The sequence below is a fragment of the Buteo buteo genome, chromosome 14 (genome assembly GCF_964188355.1).
Source record: "Buteo buteo chromosome 14, bButBut1.hap1.1, whole genome shotgun sequence".
In the NCBI taxonomy this organism is placed as follows: Eukaryota; Metazoa; Chordata; class Aves; order Accipitriformes; family Accipitridae; genus Buteo; species Buteo buteo.
Genome location: NC_134184.1, coordinates 24,585,061 through 24,603,848, shown reverse-complemented (window position 1 = coordinate 24,603,848; position 18,788 = coordinate 24,585,061). Strand labels below are relative to the sequence as shown.

Below are 18,788 nucleotides of genomic sequence, written 5' to 3'. Positions count from 1 at the left end.
CCTACATGTCAGAATTAAGTTGTAAATTTAAGACTGTCACATAGTTGATTCCTTTGTTTAGTTACAAAAGACTTAATTGTAGTGTGCTGATACACTTCAAAAGATCCAGGCAAGAGTTAAGTAACTATAATAATTGTGTATCTTATAGTTAAGTTTCTAAATGGTATATTAAAAGGTTAATTTAAAAAAAGCTTTATCATGATTACATTATAACTTTTTTTTAAAAGTAACATTTTTGATTGATATCTTCACAATTAGTAATGTGTACTTTTAGTCATCAGTGATACATTACTGCAGTGCCTTACATGATATGTGTGAGCATATTTACAGTTTATTTTTCTAAAAATGTAATGCTACCCTGACTCCTTTAAAGGCATATTAATAGGGCTAAGAGTTTATATTAATTATCTGACAGCAGTGAGGGGTCAGCTCTGTGCAGGTCTAGCAGTATAACTTTGGATCCCACTTGTCCTTCTCGCTCATAATTTAACTCAGAAATTTCTATGGCTGTAGGCCCAGTCTAATATAGATGTGTTGTATACTGTGAAAAGAAAAAAAATTGTGAGCATCTGCGGGCTCACAAAGATTAGTCTGAGAAGATTACTCTGTGAAAGGAACTGGTATTTTAAGTAACAAGCATAACTTGCAAAGAAAATTGATCAAGAGCAAATATGTTGAATTATTCTGTAATAGACACTTCAAAAATGCTCTTTTCACAAAGTCAGTACTTGGTTAAGATCCTTGAAAAATCTACATTAACAGTAGTTTCTCTTTTACTTGGAATTTTCACACCTCATTTGATAGTAATTTTTGAAATTATGCCCTAAAGCCACTCTAAGATCGTATAACTTAAAACTTGTGCTTTTATTAAATGACAAGAACTATTTTTTTCACAAAATCCTGTTTTCGTTTGTAGTTGTTATGGAGTTCTAAGAATCCATTTAAGTATTCAGATAAAGTAAAAGTTAAAGGGAAAACTGTAGACACTTTAGCCAATTCTTTTTCCCTTACAAACACAGGGTGTGTAATATATTGCAACTTAAATATTAAGTTTAGCTTTTCCTAAGGAAACTTGTGAGTTTTTCAGTATGGCTGAAGTGGTGTTCGGTTTTCTGTTTGGTTTCTTTTTTTGATACATCTGGAAAATCTTACAGGCTATTTTCAATTGATACAAGCACAGGTAAGTAGAAAATGCAAAAATCAAAGATTAAAGTACTCAGGGAGATCAACACTGGATGATTAAGCAAAAGAAGCAAGTTTTAAGAAAGCAATTTAACCAGCAAAACAAGAGATCACTTGGTGTGTTAACAGCAGGAGACAGTTGTTGCCAGCATAGTGGGCAATGCAAAGAGGCATTAAATCTGGACTGGGAAATGAGAGTTGAAATACACATGAAAGAAAAATTCATTTTGCAAGGAACCCAACACTCTTTGTACCGAGTCCAGCAAGTTTTCCATGCATTGAGTATGTGGGCGAAGTTAAAACTACAGCTTAAACTGAAACAGTTTAGACATTACAGAAATGGAAAATGTCTTCTGCTTGCTTTGCCTTCTGTCTCTTTTTTGTCCCATGCGTCCTGGCCCCACACTGCTCCTTCATGCCTCCTTGCAGAGGCGCTCATGCTCATCCCTTAATAGCCCACAGACAGCTATAACTGAAAAGCCTTAGCAGAAGGGCCCAGTGAATAGAGCTAGACTTTCTGTTCATAAGCAGGAATAGACTGGTAACGAGTTTGTAGGTGGCAAACTGTTGGAGCTGCTCCGCTGTGACTTGCAACTGCATCCTAAATACGTGTGAGCAGAACGTTCAGCAAAGCTTTTGTGTAATGCCTAAATTCTGTCCTGCTCTTTACTGTCATCCACCTATTCGTTGTTCTTAGAAGTTATACAGTAAGTATTCACTTCAAGGACTGTATTTAAAAAAAAAGTTTCTAAGCAGTTCTTTTGAATGCACAGAAAGAAGTCTTGCAATTAAAATTCAGTAAGAAAGCTTTTAATTAAATACAAATTTACTCTGCTCTAATATTGTTAATTTTAAGAGTAAATTGGTTGTTACAGTGTTTTAAATGCTGGATTTATAACTTTATTCTGCAGTTACAAAATCCGTTGAATTTTTTATGTAAAAGCATGCTGGTAGTCACTTGGCTGGACTGAAGTTACTTGCTGATTCACTAAGCTCAGCTGGTAAAGTATGGTGGTGGTACAAGCTCTTCAGAATATATGAGTCCAAAATAAAAGCACCGAGTGTGCATATATTCCCATTTCACACTTGTTTAGTTCTTGTCTGTCTTAGGAGATGGAACAAAAAGATCAAAAGTAACAGCAGATTTTTATGGCAAAATTGAAAGTTGAAATTCCCAATGACTTACGCTTCCCTGTTTACCATTCTTTTTTGAAATACCAAAAGAATGCTGGCATTCTCCAACATCTCTTTCCTGTCATTCTAACCTGTTACTGCAGTAATTTCTTTGTGCCGTTCATTGTTTGCATTGTAAACCTTTCCTTGGTTTTTCCTATGGATCTGTCAGGTTTTGCTATCTTTTGCAGTTGTGCTTAGTGGTATCGTTTAATCTCAGGGTAAATAACCCTAGGTAGGCATTGTGCAAGTACTAGAAAACTCAGTCCTGAATCCTGGAATATTAGATAAATAACGAATAATAAGCTGAAGGATGGAGATAATAAAACATACAAGTTTTTTGAGTAGTGTACTAATATGAATCCTCTGTTGGTAATAGAAGGAGAATGAAAATGCTCTAAGAGATTTGTAGCCACCTTTGCTTTATAGAATGTAATCTAGATCTTACATGGATAGGGAAGCAGGAAATGGAATAATTTAGAATGAGTCACAAGCAACTGACAAATTGAAAGCAAGCAGCAAGAAAGATTGGAAAAATAGAGTTGGTGGCAAGATGCATGACCTAATTGACTGCAGAGTTATAAGGGAAGAAATGTAGACAGCTGAAGTTTTTAGACTGAAGAATAGAAACATTGAAATGTCATGAAACTCCAATGAAAAACATTGGAGATACTAAGTTTTGCCTATAAAGGGTGGATGCTGTTCTAGAAGAGGGATGGCAGTTTTGAGCATGGGGTGGAGAGATTCTAAAGTAAATTGACATAAAGATCAACCCAGAAAAAAATCCTTAAGATGGAAATAAAATGGCAATAGAAAAAGGATGAAAGATCAGCAGTGGTGGATTGAGGGTCAGTGATCAAGAAATGGTGGAAGAAAAGAAATGCAGTTACTTGCGAAACAAGAAACAATGTTTAATAAAGATACGGCTTGGCAAATTGTGATTTTGGAGAATGTTAGATCCAATTAAGATCATGTGTGAATAAGTAAGACCCAAGAAACAAATGATAATGTGTCATCTGACATGAAGATGGTAGACTTCAGCAAGACAATCAGTAACTGTGGGGAGCCACTGTGCATAGAGAAGAATGAGGGAAGAGTTGAAAGGTGTTCTGCTGCTCATTCATTCTTATCATTTGCTGCATTGCGTGCTTTCATATCATTCAGAGCTTCAAGAAAATGAATGTGATTCCACTCTTGCCTGTTGTACTAAAAATACTTGAATTGGAATGCATGCATCTGAAGCTTTTCATTCTGTGTGTAAAGGCAACTACACCAGAACAGAAATGTGTAAGACAAATTCTAGTTTTAATTTGATTTTACTGAATTCAAAGGATCAACAACATTAACTTTGAGATTTGATGAAGATTTGTTGCTCTAGAAATTCCCTCTGATATACTTATCCTCAGAAAAAGGTTGGCTATTGCAGGTGAGACATGATGCACTGAACTATTTAATTTCTGTTCTTTTTGAGCAAAGACTACCAAGGTTACAAAGAAAAGATTCATGTCTAATTCGCTACAGTCTCTTGAAAACATCAATATGCACTGCTAAATTTTCAGTCATGCATATATGCCATTTAGTTTTCCAGTTTCGAAGAAATCCAAATATCGAGCATGTGAAAGTTCACCAATTTATTCTTCAAGAGTAAGCTCTTCTGTTAGACTGAAGCTTTGGCAAAGAATTTTAAGAAAACTTGCAGTTGCATCTTTCTTTACTCTTTTGGCAAATAATATGGAACTATTTTCAGCTATTCAGGTTTCTTGGAGTATACTGAAAGAGCTAAAGGTATTTAGACCACTTCAGGCATCTAGCTTAACTTTTAACATTTTGATGCTAGTAGAGCTTACGTTGTCAGTAATGGGAGATTACTTCATATATGAAGTTGAGGGTTTGTACTAGGGCTCACAGTATTGCAGACTGTGTGGATTTTTTGGTTAGACATCTGCTTTTTTTTTTTTTTTTTTTTTCCAGATAATTGGTGTCTCTGAACCTCTTTATATGAGGGAATCAATAGTGCTGCAAGCAGTAAAAGAGATACACTGAGAAAATAAGTTTTATGGCTGAATTCCATGGTTCTCAGCCTTTGGCTACAGTGAAACTAAAAGATGTAAATCAATTATGCTGTATTCAGTTGTGTTGAAAATCTGCTTTCTTCTACAGTTATTGCAGATTCTCTGTAGTAGGTCTTAATCTGTTGTTCTGGAAATACAGCTATGACCACAGACCTGCCCTGTAAATAGGAGACCTTACCATGAGGAATGTGGTTGTCTCTAACTGCCATTTTAAAAATGCATGTTTATTGATATTCAAGCTGATTCAGAAAGAATTTCTTGAGTGAGATCTGACTTTTCACAACAGAAACTTAGGCTGTAGATTTTCCTTTCTGTCTCTTACAGTGAAATATTTTACTGCTGTGACTTGCTTACTCTGTTGTATGCATGCTGCACTCTAAGACAATTCCTGGGTGTTAGAATTGTTGATGAACCTTTAATGAATCATTCAGTGTTCTTGGTTTGTGTTCCTGTATGTTCCTGTGTTGTGAATGAAAGGGAATTTAGAGTTACATACTCAGTACTTTTTCCCAAAAGTGGATTTCTTACACCATGTTCCCTCTAGACCTGGTGTCTGCTACAGTGTAGTGTTAAGATATTAAAGAAATGAAATTGTTACTGTTTCCCTGAGATACCATTTGACAATCATAGTCATGTTCAGGAACTTTTTTTTTCAGCCTATAATTTTTTATTCTGTTTCTCTTTGTTACCAATTCTAATGCTCTTAAAATCCTTCTCTATCTTTAGTGTGTATCACCTTCAAATATTCCATCAGATGAATGTTTTTCCTTTCAGTATTTCTTGACCAAAGTAGTTATGTAGCTATTTTATTCTTCCTTTGTAAATCATTCTCCAGTGTCCTGATTATTTTTGTTGGTTTTTTTTCTCTGAATTCTATGTAATGTATCAATATCTTTCTGATATTGAGATGCCTAGGGGTGAATGGAATATTGCAAATATGTAATTACCTCTCCTCTCATTATTCAGAGGTTATATTTATTATTGCTGCACATAGCCAATTCATATCTAAATTGCTGTCCACTATACTTGTACGCTTTTTCCAGTATTACTGGATCACAGATTTGTATCTGCTGTTTCAGATGTGTTTCTAGCATGCATATTGCCAGATGCTGTTCCTTGTATTTCCATTTCCCAATTCTTTTATTTCATTCCACACACATTTCTAAACTCCCAAAAGCTGATATTACTTTTGCTCTGGCAGGTTATCAAGGTTATCTTGCTTCTTGAGTTGTTGCCTGTTTGACTCTTGGAAAATAATTTTGCTTTCATATATACATATATATATATATATATATATATGCGCTTTTTTTTCTGCAAATATGTAATAACTTCTGCTGCCCTGGGGATTGAGATTGGAGATTCTCCATCTTGTTTCTGTTAGCTTTCCTAGTTTTGAAAAACCCACTCTCATTATCTCACTTACTTTATTAAGTGGTCATCAGCACAGAAGCAGCAGTTGCTATGTGTGCATGAATTCATTCATACGTGTCTCTGTGTGTGTATGCATTGTGTGTGTGTATGTACGCCTATACCTACTCAATGTATAATGCATTTCCCTACTCTTCCATTTAAAACAATGCTATTTACCTGCAGGAGGAGGAGGAAGAAACATATGAGCAAACTCTAGAATTCCGCAGAGGAGGTGATGGTCAGCCAAGACGGTCCACACGACCTACTCAACAATTTTATCAACCCCCAAGAGCTAGAAACTGATTAATAAGAAATAAAAGGTAAATATATGATACTGACATTTTGTTTATGGGCTTAGATTTCAAGAAAAGTAGATCTGGAGCGTTGTGTACTTCAGCATTCTTCAGTCTTTGTGAAGTTCATGAGACAACTTTCTACAACTTTGCCAGTAGTTGGTTGTACAAGAACCCTCAGCATTGGGTTGCAGATGATGAATATTTTGAACAAATAAATTATTGTAGTCACCATTTTACAAGCAAATAGACAACTTAATTCCTAGAAAAACCTTGTTTCTCATGTAAAAAAAAAAAAGTATTAAGCACCAGCACATGTATGACCTACTTTGTTTAATAGTGGTAACCTGTTTATAAAGAGCAAGCACAGAGCAGTGATTGCTACACCTACAAAGAACTATTGATACTAAATCATTGTCTTATTTAAGTGAAAGTTTTATGGTTGTGTCTTTTTACTTTAGAAACCACTTGTTGCAATCACCTACATGGAAGAGATGTTTGGCATATTGCTTCTAAATTTTGAGGGGGGATGTTTGTATATTTATGAGAGAAATGGAATCTCTCTTCCCTGGCCTTTGTGGCTGTATGAAGAGACTTAATATACCTGTGGGAAGAGGGGAGACAATAAAAACACTTTGGCAAATAGCTTTTTAACTTTGCTTTATGTAAGGACTCACGTCATCTGTGCAAGCTTTTACTTGATACTTTTTCACTGACAGTAGCAGCAAGTTTCTCTCATTCAGACCAGCTGCTTCTCTGAAACAAGTGGCTGTAGTCCCTGCTGAACTCAGTACTGTCTGTCTCTGTCCAAGGTCCCATATTCTACTTCCCATATTCTACTTTTTATGAGCCATTTATATGAATAAATATTCTTTCTATCATTTTGCTCACCTTGGAAAGGAGAATTTGCACCACTAAAATCTAAAATCTGTGAGCTCGCCATTGAATGGGGAGGTACAAGGCCTAAGAATATTTACCATGCTGTGAATCTTGAGGGTATACTTGCACCTATACTTCATTAATTAGCAGAAATTAAGCGATTATATATCATCCTCAGAAAATACATCTGATATGTACGTTCAGAAATCTAAAAAGGCCAACCAGATAAAACAGTTAGAATTCTTTCACTAAACAAATCCAGTATGCTGTACTGCTTACATTTTAGTTGTGGACCTTCTAAATCCTTGATTTTCAAAACTGATTAAAAGCCTATCCTGAATAAAAGCTTTGTAAAGTTGCATGCTGTTTGGTGTACATCTACAATGTGTCTTTGTCTTGAATCTGATTTTTTTTCTCCTACTAGCCAGTTTATTTTTACCACACTTTTTTAGTTCCTTTCCTTGCTCTAGACCTCCACGTTCATTTGGCTTAGTAGGTGCTGTCGACCTCTGCAGCTTTTGATGTTTCTGACATGCAATAACATATGATTTTACTTTTTTGATCATATGCTAAAATACCTTTTTCATTTGGGGGACTGCTGGCAATGTAAGAGCGAAATTTATTCCTGACTCTTGCCAAGGTGATAATTATTCTATTTTTGCCCATATAATTCAATTTTCTATTTTAAGTAAGTGTATCAATCACTATCAATAAACATGTCGTGAGGTAATTTATGCAGAAATAATTCTGAGATGTGCACTGAGCTGAGTTCTAAAACAGCTCACTTGGCTCAGAAGAGTGTCAGTGTGATCAGCTGAATGAGGTGTGCTCTGTGTAGACAGCAGTCAAAACCAGGGAAGTTTTTTTGTGTCTTTGGGTAATATTTTTGGTATTTCTCTAATTTTACAGTATATAAATCTGGAAGACCGTATTTGGCTTTGGTCAGCTGGGAGCAGGTAGAAAACAGACATCCAGAGAGAGTGATAGTGACTCCTGTATCTCAAGAAGAGCGAATAGTTGTTGGCAAGTGAGGAACAACCTTTCTAAGCTACAAGTGGTTGTTCCTTGCATATTTTCTTATACCTTGCTTTGAAGATCCTAATAGGATCCTGATTTAAATGGACAGCAGACTCAGTATCAAAACCTACATACCATAAAAAATAAATAGTTACAGCCCTTCCCCTGCCCCAGTTCAAATACTATTGTTTTCTGTCAGACATCCCTAAATAAAGGGGCTAGATTCAGGTGGTAAATAGCATCAGTTAAATAAACCTTAAACCTTTTGTCAAGAAGTAGCAATGGACTCCTCTCATCCAGGAAAAAAAAATCAAGATAGATTTTGGAAAATAAGTTATGAAGCTGAATATAATTTTTCAGCAACTACTTTGCTTTAAAAAGTACATCTTTTATTGGCAATACTTCCAGATATATCCTTCTTTTTCTTCATCACAATGTAAAGCTCTGTTCCTTGATGAAATGAGGTATTTCTTGTGTCCTCTTTTGACCCAGGACTGTTCACTTCAACATCTGCTCAAGTTAGTGCCAATTTGTCATCCAAAACTGAACTTATTAACCCTGTGCAGTATTCAATCAGTGGCAGCTTAAACCTCGTAAATTTTGGCTACTTTTGTAAGTCTAACACTTAATCTTCTACGATACAAATAGCAAATATTGTAGGAGTTACACATAGCTTAAGTAGTCATCACTGTAAACAACAATTCATTATGAGAAACTACAACTTACTGCTTGGCAGGAAGATTCATTCCCTCTAGATCAAAACATTCAATGCCATGATCTTTGGCTGCCATAACTTAATTGTCTTGAACTTTAATTAAGTGGAAATTCTCTAAATGGCTAAAACATAGTCAATTAGAATATTTGTGTATTTTATATTAAAATGATTTGCTAAATCTAGCTATTTTAATTGGCTGCTTTATCAGATTTAGGTTTGTATTTGGAAAATTTCCAGTATTAAGCTCAATTACGTTTCAACATAAAATAATGTAAGAGCTATTCGATGTTAACACCAAAAAGAAGTTGTCAAGATATGAAATTGGTCTTAAATTCTTGAAACATTAGGATTGCTCAGGTAGAAAAAGAAAATAGAGAGGCAAGAGATGCCTTCTATATAGAGGTTGGGTGGTGCTACTTAAGCATAGTTAGCTCCTGTGTTATTTCCAGTCAAAACAATCCTTTATTTTATCTAGAATTCCTAATATGTATTTTTTTCATCTGCCACTGTGTTCTAGTGGATATTTGGAATACTGAACTTCTTGTTCCTTTCTCTTCAAGAGTGTGACGTTTTCAGTCATCTCTGAATAATGTCAAAAAGTGGAAATTCTTCATCGTTTTAAGAACACTCTATTGCTGATCTTTTTGAGGATAAAAATATTGTAGTGCTGTATCAAGAAGCTTTTTCTGTGTGGTACAGTCAAGCTTTTGCCTGGTAGATTTGCTTTCTGAAGCTTGTGTAGAGTCCAGTGTAGCTTCCCTCATTTGCCTTGTTTGATAGGTAAAGTCACATGAGGAGGTGTTCACTGTGATGCTGTGGTGGACATATTTATCAGGTATGGCTTATAGCTCACCATAGTACAACTCATGCTACCATATATCTTATACTTAGGTTGCATTTCGAAATGCATTGCACTTGACCTAATGAGGTACTGATTGAAGACAGTGGAATTGGAGAGAAAACAGTAATGAAAATCTATTAAGCTTTTCTAAAAATAAGTGGTAGATGTAATCAGTTCTTCTCTGATTTTAAATGTAGGCAGAAAATCAAAGGTAGTCCTTTTCTAAATTGCTTCCAGCTTAGCCAGACTTGTACAACAGTGTAGAGCTTTAATGCCTTGATATGTAAAAGTTCAGGAATATTGAATATCAGTTCCTAGAAGTGGATTTCTATACCTTTTTTCCTCATTTTTATTCTTTAGAGCTTCTGAGAGTATGGAATATTGTTCTTATGTCAAGTTTTTGATAACCTGTTAGATAAAGACGTGATTTATTAGGGAAAGTTTCAAGGGATCCAGTGAGACATAATTTTACCACAACTTTCCACTGAAAGATGCTTTACTTTTTCACAAGATCATTGATTAATGACACCTTTACTCCCTGAGAGGGAGTACCTGTGTATTATGTAAAGTAACTTTTTTTTTTTTTCTGAAAAGAGATGGAGAGCCCTTGATGATGATTTTATATTATAAATTGGTAATTTTGGTAGAATTTTAATATTGTAGTATTTAATATTTAAAATGCCAAGGTGCCTTGTTTTCAAAGGCAACTTAGACAATTCTAAAAGTAAAGCTTGCTGGCCGTATTTGTATTCAGTATGATAGTGATGTATCAAAGGTGAAACAATAGGTCCATACAGTAGACATATTACCTCAGACCCAAAAGCTCTTAGATGTACTGGTATAAGGTTACATCACTTGACAGGAATGACTTATTAGCACTGGTACGACAATGCAGAAATTAAGCTATACTGCTTTCGAGATTAGTTTTCAGTATACTCATTTAGGTGTTGAAGTTGCCCTTGTGAATGTGGAATTAGTATTTAAAATTATCAGCTCATAATCTATGTCTACAGTGTAATGTGGTTTTCAGTGTGAGGAGGCTTAAGTTTTTAAAATCCTGAGTTGTTTTTTAAAAGTGGAATTTGGATCCATGAGGTTGTTTAGCATGCAGAAGAGAAGGCTCTGGAGGGACCTTATTGTGGCCTTTCAGTACTTAAAGGGGCCTTATAGGAAAGGTGGGGACAGACTTTTTAGCAGGGCCTGTAGCGACAGGACAAGGGGTAGTGGTTTTAAACTAAAAGAGGGTAGATTCAGATGTGGTATAAAGAAGAAATTTTTTATGATGAGGGTGGTGAAACACTGGCACAGGTTGCCCAAAGACATGGTGGATGTCCCATCCCTGGAAACATTCAAGGTCAGGTTGGACGGGGCTCTGAGCAACCTGATCAAGTTGAAGATGTCCCTGCTTATTGCAGAATGGGATCAGATGACCTTTAAAGGTCTCTTCCAACCCAAACCGTTCTATGATTCTATCCTTCTGAAGAGCTTCTTGCCACACTGTTCTGAGCTTTGGGTATTAAGAACAATTGCTGCAGACTTGCAGAAAGTTTTAACTTGGTGTTTATTATGAAGACAGAGCAATAAAGTAGTCATGTTGAAGTGAAGCAACAGAAGTATGGGGTAGTCGGTACCTTGCTGTGGTTAGAGGTGACCTGGAAATGATTGGCTATTAATATCCAGCAGCGTGAGGTAGAGAACACTAACTCAGAATTTTATCAGAGCACTGCACTGAGAGCCCTTGAACCCACTCTAGGTTGTTTAGGGTATGAGTCAAATACTGGCTTTAACAGGTCTGTAAAATAAGATAGGTCTGTAAAATAAGATATTCCTCCTAGACAATCAAGATGTAAGAATTAGAATTTAACAATAATAAAAATACATCCTGAGATTACACTGCCTGTATAGAATGTCATGATAGTATGAAGAAGAAGGGGAACAGGTAATCAGAAATGAGTGTTTTGAAGGATCATAGCTTTTGGAGGAGCTTGAAAGAACCTAAGAGTGTGAACCTATGAGTGCTGTGTCATTATCTGTTTCTTTGATCTTCCTTTATTCCATGACAGAATTAATCTACACTTTGTCACACTTGCTATAAAATCTGTATTGAAGTCCTTACCAATGGAGAAACTGCATTTTTGTGAGAAGTTATTGCCAGAAAGCGTTCTTTCCTTGTATTATACCAGTCATATTTATTGCATTGAAGTGCAAGCTTCTGATTTATTCTTTTAAAGGCTTACATCTGTAAGTACTGAAAAGCAGATATCCACTTTTTTTGGAGGAAGAAAATAAAATAACAGTAAAGAGTATGTTGCACAAAGAGCAAAGAGTTTTTGTGCTTATCTATTGTATTTTATTTTTTTTCATTTAGAAACCTCGGGGTGGGGGGAAATTCACTGGCAGCTCCAACTTGCTGAAGACTTCTAGAAGAAATTCTGGCTTTTTCCAAGCAACAGGATGGAACAAAGAAAGCTCGTGTGAGCAGAAGGAATTTGGACCTGAAACCACAGGACTTTTTTAAAGTTCTTAGTTATATGAAGCTGAATAATTTTTACATATGAAAGAGGCAAATTGTCATTGCTGCCATCAATAAAACCACAGTGCACTATTCTATTCTTTGCCTTGTATTCTTTTTACTGAGCCTTCATTGTTAGTTAACATAATACTAATGTATCATGATTTTTATTAATTTTGCGTTGATTTTGGTTCTAATATTGTTTCTAGTAAAACATATTTTCTCAAAAGCACACAGGATTGGGCCTTTAATTTAGTTTTTAGGCTAGCATTAGTGAAACGTTCAAAATTTTCAGCTAATTATTGTACAGTGAAATTCTGAATAGGTTTTGACTGTGTTTTCTGTGTTTATTTTCCAAAGTGGCTGAAGGCCAAATTACAGATTTGCCTAATATGTTTTTCATGATCTGTGACTAAAAGGTCGAAGGGGAGGAAAAAAAAAAAAAGTCATCAGTTTCAAGAGTCATTTTCTAAATAATTTTATGTAAATATTTTCTCTTTAGGAATATTTATATTACAGAAATAGAAACATTTCTAGAAGGTACAGGAAAGTAGTTTAATCAAAAAGTACTGGAAGATGCATATGAGTATTTTAAATGTAATTATGTGTATACATGCACACAGGTGCAACCTGTTGAATAGTGTGTTCTAACTTTCTTGTAGCTTTAAACTCTGCTTTTATTGCTTCATATTAGAATTTTTTCAATCATTGATGCTTTAAAGAATCTTATGTCAGACTACTTTTCATTCTAAGCTGTATCTTTGAATCTTATGTGATTATGACAAACAGTTAAAATTTCACTATTTCTTTAGCTGAGAAGCACTCAAGATCTATGTACCATGCAAATCCCTTCTAAGCTTTATTCTGATCATTTAATTAAGATTGAAATAGCACATATGTTTTGAGGTAGGTTTGTAAAGACAGAATTTTACCTGAGATATGTATTGATGGTATAAGAAATTCTACTGACTTTCTCTCTGAGTGCTCATACAAAACTCTGTTTGGATAGAACCTGGTTTATTTGGATGAAAAGAAGTTTTATATTGATGATGTAATTGAATGTATTTGCAGTACGTAATGTGGATTACTGTCCAAATGAAGGGAAATCTTACCAATCACATAAATATTTGCAGAATAGTAAGGAACCAAATGGTTAGCTGCCTTAATGGATCCTAAGCAGCTTCTGGAGAGCTATAATGCAACTCACTAATAATTCTAAAGAAATTTGGAAGCTTAAAACATGACCTGTATAATGTTGAAGTTCTTCACTATCAGCTGACACACACCAAATTTTATGAAGTTTGTTAGATTTAAGTTAGAAACCACTTTCCAAATACTATGAATCATCCTGGTCAGTTCTGCTAAATTGTACCAGCAAATAAATAAATTGTAGATCTCATACATTGGATGTTGGATGCTTTACTTCCAGAATTATCGCTAAGACCACTGATAGCAGCTATTCAGCTTCAGAAAGTGATGCAGCCACTGCATCGTTTTAAAAAGCATTTTTTTCTTTACAAACAGACTGTGCATTAAATGAGCCCTACAATCAGTGTACCAAAGCAATTTCTGAAATTAAAGTAACTTTTATGTTCTTTTGAGCTTTCATTTTTGCTGTGAACTAAATCATAAAATTCAGGAAACTGCAGTCTGATTTAGTGAACTGTAAAAAAAAATAAAGCCTACTGAGGAAAATTTGAAGTCTGTAGAAATATGATGCAGCATTCTTCTGTAGTGGTTGTGGCATTCTGAAATTACCACATGTATGTGCAGCTGTTTGTAGGCAAATGAAATACATTTGAGGGTGTTGGTTTTGTTTATAAGACAGTAAAGACTATGTCCTGGTCTTTTCACTGGTGCTGAGGAACTGGAAAGCCAGAGTAAGCAAACAGCTGGAGAGTCTCCTTGAAAAGACATGTTGTCTTTGTGTGTTTTATGATTCTTTTCTGTTTTGGTTTCAACTGAAATAACTTCTTTTGAAAGCTCTGCCTGTTAGGATCTGAAGATGAATAGATAAAAACTATTTGCATCAACCTATTGTGAAAAGCAAGAATTCATATATTCATGCTCATCGATTCCTGTATCTGGAAACAACATGATGATAAACTAGGTATGTATGTAAATTATTTTCTTGATTTGCATAATCCATTGAAACCACAAATACAATAATTTGCCAGTCATAATGTAGTAAGGTTTACATACACAAGACCAATGTTAATTTATGTAGCTTTTATGTTCAGAAAAAGTTGTCATGACTAGGCAGGTCTTCAAAACTGACACAAAAGTTAACTTCTGGTTTGTTAAAAGCAACAGCAAAAGCAAGCTCCGGAACTTTGTGGGGCAACATACTTGTAGTTAAACAAAAAAGGCTGATAAGGAGCACTGGATCCTGATCATCCACACTATTTATTTACTAGCTTGATTTCTGACTCTATTTTGGAGTGTTCTTGACTAGCTATTTCTAAGACAAACCTGTTACAAAGAAACTTTGCCCTTTGCAAGCTGGACATGAGCCAATCTGTGCCTCTTGACCTGTGAACCAATAGGTCCCTGGTCTGTGGCCTTCCTTTACTAGGGTTATAGATAGAATTTATGAGAATTTCTGTCTTGAATTTAGGAATGCAATTCTAATGAGATATTTTCCTTGCCATGGACTTGTATATAACATTTTTACCTAAAGGAAATTAAAAGCTAGAATTTCTGATTTAAATTATTCTTAAAAGTTATGTGCCAAGTTGGTAATACTGACATTGAATAAAATTTTAATTTGTTTTTTCCCCTTTATATTGTTGAGATATAAAATCATTTTAAAACAAAGAGTGGAAATGTTCTGGTTTTCTTGTACATGTTTTCAGAGTTTTGTAACAAAATCTGATTGAAGTTGTCATGTTTTCATTTAAAATTCTTCCTTGGACTAGCATCTTCTGGTAGATATTCCTATATATATTTTTATATATATATATATATATGTTAATACAGCTTTTCCTTTTGTCACTAACAGGTACTTTCTTATTAAGTCTTTGGCAAAAAATGTACAGGATCACTTGTCAAGGTCACTCTTCCCAGAAACACTGCTGGAATTTTCTCCGCAGAATCTCTCTGTAGTGACTTGAGTCTTATGCAGATGAAACTTGTTGAGAATATGGCTTTCCAAGGCAGTATTAACAACATATATTTCCATTGGGTGGTGAAAAGTCGATAGATATCACAGGAAGGACAAATCTTATCCATGAGATGGACTTGGCATTAGATACAGAATGAGTAAAAGCTTAATGGAAGATAAATATTTAGCTTGAGGTAAACCTGAAGAGACATTTGCAAGAGAACTCTCAAACAGCCAAACTAGCTAATGAAGGTTGGTCTAATGTTAGCCAGGTAGCTGAAAGAATCTGCCAGTGTAGGGTAAACAGTCCCTTTCTAGCATTATGGTCAGAGGGGACTTCATACAGAAAAACCTCCAGTGCTTTTGTGCATACACAGGAATGTATCATTCTGAATGACTGTCCATAGATGCTTTCTTGAAGAAGAATCCTAGTTCAACTGTCCTTTCATCAGATGACTTGATCCAACTCCAGTAAAATCTTGTAACTTTCTTGAAAACTATATAAGCCTCAAGAATGGCTAATTGCACAATTTAGCTAGCTCAGTTTAGCTTTCTACTTGCTACACAACTATTGACGTGTTCTCTTGTGGTTTTTTTCTTTCTGAAATGTTTTAGAGCAACCTATTGCAGGAGAGCAGCTAAACTATGGAAGGTACTCCAAACATGTAGGCACTGAGCTTCTCATAGCATGATATGCATATGAAAAGCTTTGGTTATTAGTGGTATCCTTCAAGCGTAAGACTCAGAATTACTTTTTTTTCCCTCTGATATTAATTTCATATCAATTGCTTATGTTGCCCTGTTCTGGCTTTAAATTACAATTTTGTTTTGTGGTTTTGAGAATGATTCCAAATAATTTAAAAAGTAAAGATAGAAATACATCAACACTTCATTTTCCCCCAAGACTGAGAGACCATTAAAAGTCAGTTTCCATACAAACACATGACCTTTTGATGGACATAATTATATTCTGGAAATTATGGTGGTATGAATGAAACCAGAATCTAGTAAAATGTATTTTTAATATATACATATGTTCAAATAAATAGGAACTGTGGGAAGGCAAATGATTAGGTGTGTAGCAGCAACAGAGCATTATAGATGGTCTAATAAAAATTCTGCAGCTGCTTCTAAGGAAAATGTTTGCAGTCATACTATACTATATCCTGATTTTGGCTGGGATAGAGTCAATTTTCTTCCTAGTAGCTGGTACAGTGCTATGTTTTGGGTTCAGTATGAGAAGAATGTTGATAACACACTGATGTTTGCAGTTGTTGCTCAGTAGTGTTTAGTCTAAAGTCCAGGATTTTTCAGCTTCTGATGCCCAGCCAGCAAGAACACTGGAGGGGCACAAGAAGTTGGGAGGGGACACAGCCAGGGCAGCTGACCCAAACTGGCCAATGGGGTATTCCATACCATGTGAGGTCATGCCCAGTATATAAACCGGGGGGAGTTGGCCTGTGGGGGTGGGGCTCAGGAACTAGCTGGGCATCGGTCAAGCAAGTGGTGAGCAATTGCATTGTGCATCACTTGTTTTGTATCTTCCAATCCTTTTATTATTATTATTGTAATTTTATTATTGTTATTATTATCATTATTAGTTTCTTCCTTTCTGTTCTATTAAACTGTTCTTATCTCAACCTACAAGTTTTACCTTTTTCCTTCCAATTCTTTCCCCCATCCCACTGGGTGGGTGGGGAGTGAGTGAACAGCTGAATGGTGCTTAGTTGCTGGCTGGGGTTAAACCACAACACAGTGCCTTGTAATATTTCATGCAACTTGAGTAACCTATTTCTGTGTTAAAATGGATGCACAGGTAAGTATTGTGCAGAAGATACTAATGTCATTTTCAGGCAGTTTAGTGTGCCATGGGATCTTGCATGCTTTGCTTTGATTTTGTACCATATATTTCTAAACTGCAGAGGTTAAAGCATGTAAATAATATTTTATATTTGTTTTACAGTCAAAATATTTTTAACCCAAGTATATTTTGTTAGTCATTAGATAAATGGCTATGCCTCTGCTAAAACAGCTGTAATCTTACATGACTGTGCAAAGATTTAAGTCTCAATTAACCATCTATTTTGTTCTGATTATTCTGTAGCTATTTAGCAAAGGAACTTGGTTTATTTACAATAATAATAAAAGTAAAAAGCAGAGTAAATAAGGGATGCTCTATCATGTTGACATCTTGCAAATGAAACTTTTTTTGTACTGGAGAACTAGAACAACATATGCAAAGTCAGTGTTCCATGTGCTATTTGAATGACTAAAATAGCTTTCTTCAAAATTGAACTGTTTTTTAATGTAAGAATTTGACACACGCACACACACCTTACCCCCACCCCACTAATTAAAGAAGATTTCATGCCAGTTTAATTGATGGGATAAGACAGATGATCACTCTGGCATTTCACTGCCCTTGCCGTGTCAGTCTCTTTGGGTATATTATGATCAAATGATCCCAATAACAGATATTCTTGATGGCCAGGTACTAAATTTGTCTTTTACTCCAATTGGTTGGATTAAAATATTTATCAAAACTTGAGTTAGCATTGTACATGGCAAAGTTGTCATGCTGACATTAATCAGGAGTAGGAGCTATAGCAAAGTTTCAGTGTACTACAGCTGCAGGAATGACAACAGAATTCAGCATGAGCTGCTCCTTTTTACTTAGTTGCTTAAACTTTGAACTCTCCTTTTCAAAGGAAAAATAATAAATTCTTACAGCTGTATGTAAAACACTGAAAATGTGACTGAATTTAAAAGAAGCTGATGCCTACTGCGTCTTTAGAAAGAAACAAAAAGTTGCAAGAGTTCTGAAATGTGAAAACGTGCCATGCACATCAGCAAAGAACCTTTGTGCTCTGTGGCTGTGGAATCTGGTGGTTTTTCCAAAACATTGAAGATCTGAAAAATACTGATATAGAATAGTCGTGTTTGAAAACAACTTAGCCCAGCACTTCATTCAGTCTCTATACCCCATGAGGAGCCTGTCTTTAGTTGCCTCTGGCACTCTAGCTTTCTTGCAGCACTTTGCAGGAAGCCAGACCACAGCTGGGAGTCTCAGATGAAAGTTGATAGAGATGTTAAGATACTGATGTCAGTTTGAGTTCCTCCTAACTTAATGTGAGAAGCTGTACTCTATACTTGGAAAATATGGAAGAAGCTGGGACACTGTGGTTAAATAGTTGTTAAGGATGAATGCTGTATCATTAACGTGTTGCAAACTGCTGTTGTGCGTACTTGGACAAGACAGGTGGAAAAAATAACCATTTAAATGATGATATGGCAACAATTTTGCTAAATAAAGTATGCTGTCTGTAGAGTACTTAGCATCCTGAAATGCAGCCACTGATGGGTAGAATGCACAGTATTTATAGAAAGAATCTCAAATTTAAGATCCTTTGAATGTGTCATCCATATCGGCACCATTTGTTTGACTTCTGTGTTTTGCAATAATGTGATTATCTTGACGTGGATGTTAAGAAGGCCTTTAACACTGTTTACCTGAGGTGTAGGTGAGATGCTGCTGTTTTCTAGTAGGCCAGTAAGAATAGTCTGCCACTAGTTTATTTGTTTTCTCTTTTC

The 18,788-nt window shown here is 35.4% G+C and overlaps 1 protein-coding gene across 2 annotated transcripts in view; it reads left to right on the top strand.

Annotated features, from left to right (window-relative positions):
- The window catches only part of TDRD3 (tudor domain containing 3), a 109,758-nt gene extending 97,566 nt beyond the window's left edge, over positions 1-12,192 (top strand). For both annotated transcript variants that reach the window (XM_075046099.1, XM_075046100.1), the window contains exons 13-14: positions 6,021-6,157; positions 11,951-12,192. In XM_075046099.1, coding sequence (XP_074902200.1) covers positions 6,021-6,140 — 120 coding nt within the window. In that variant the 3' untranslated portion in view covers positions 6,141-6,157; positions 11,951-12,192. The remainder of the gene's footprint in view (positions 1-6,020; positions 6,158-11,950) is intronic.
- Positions 12,193-18,788: the final 6,596 nt, after the last annotated feature.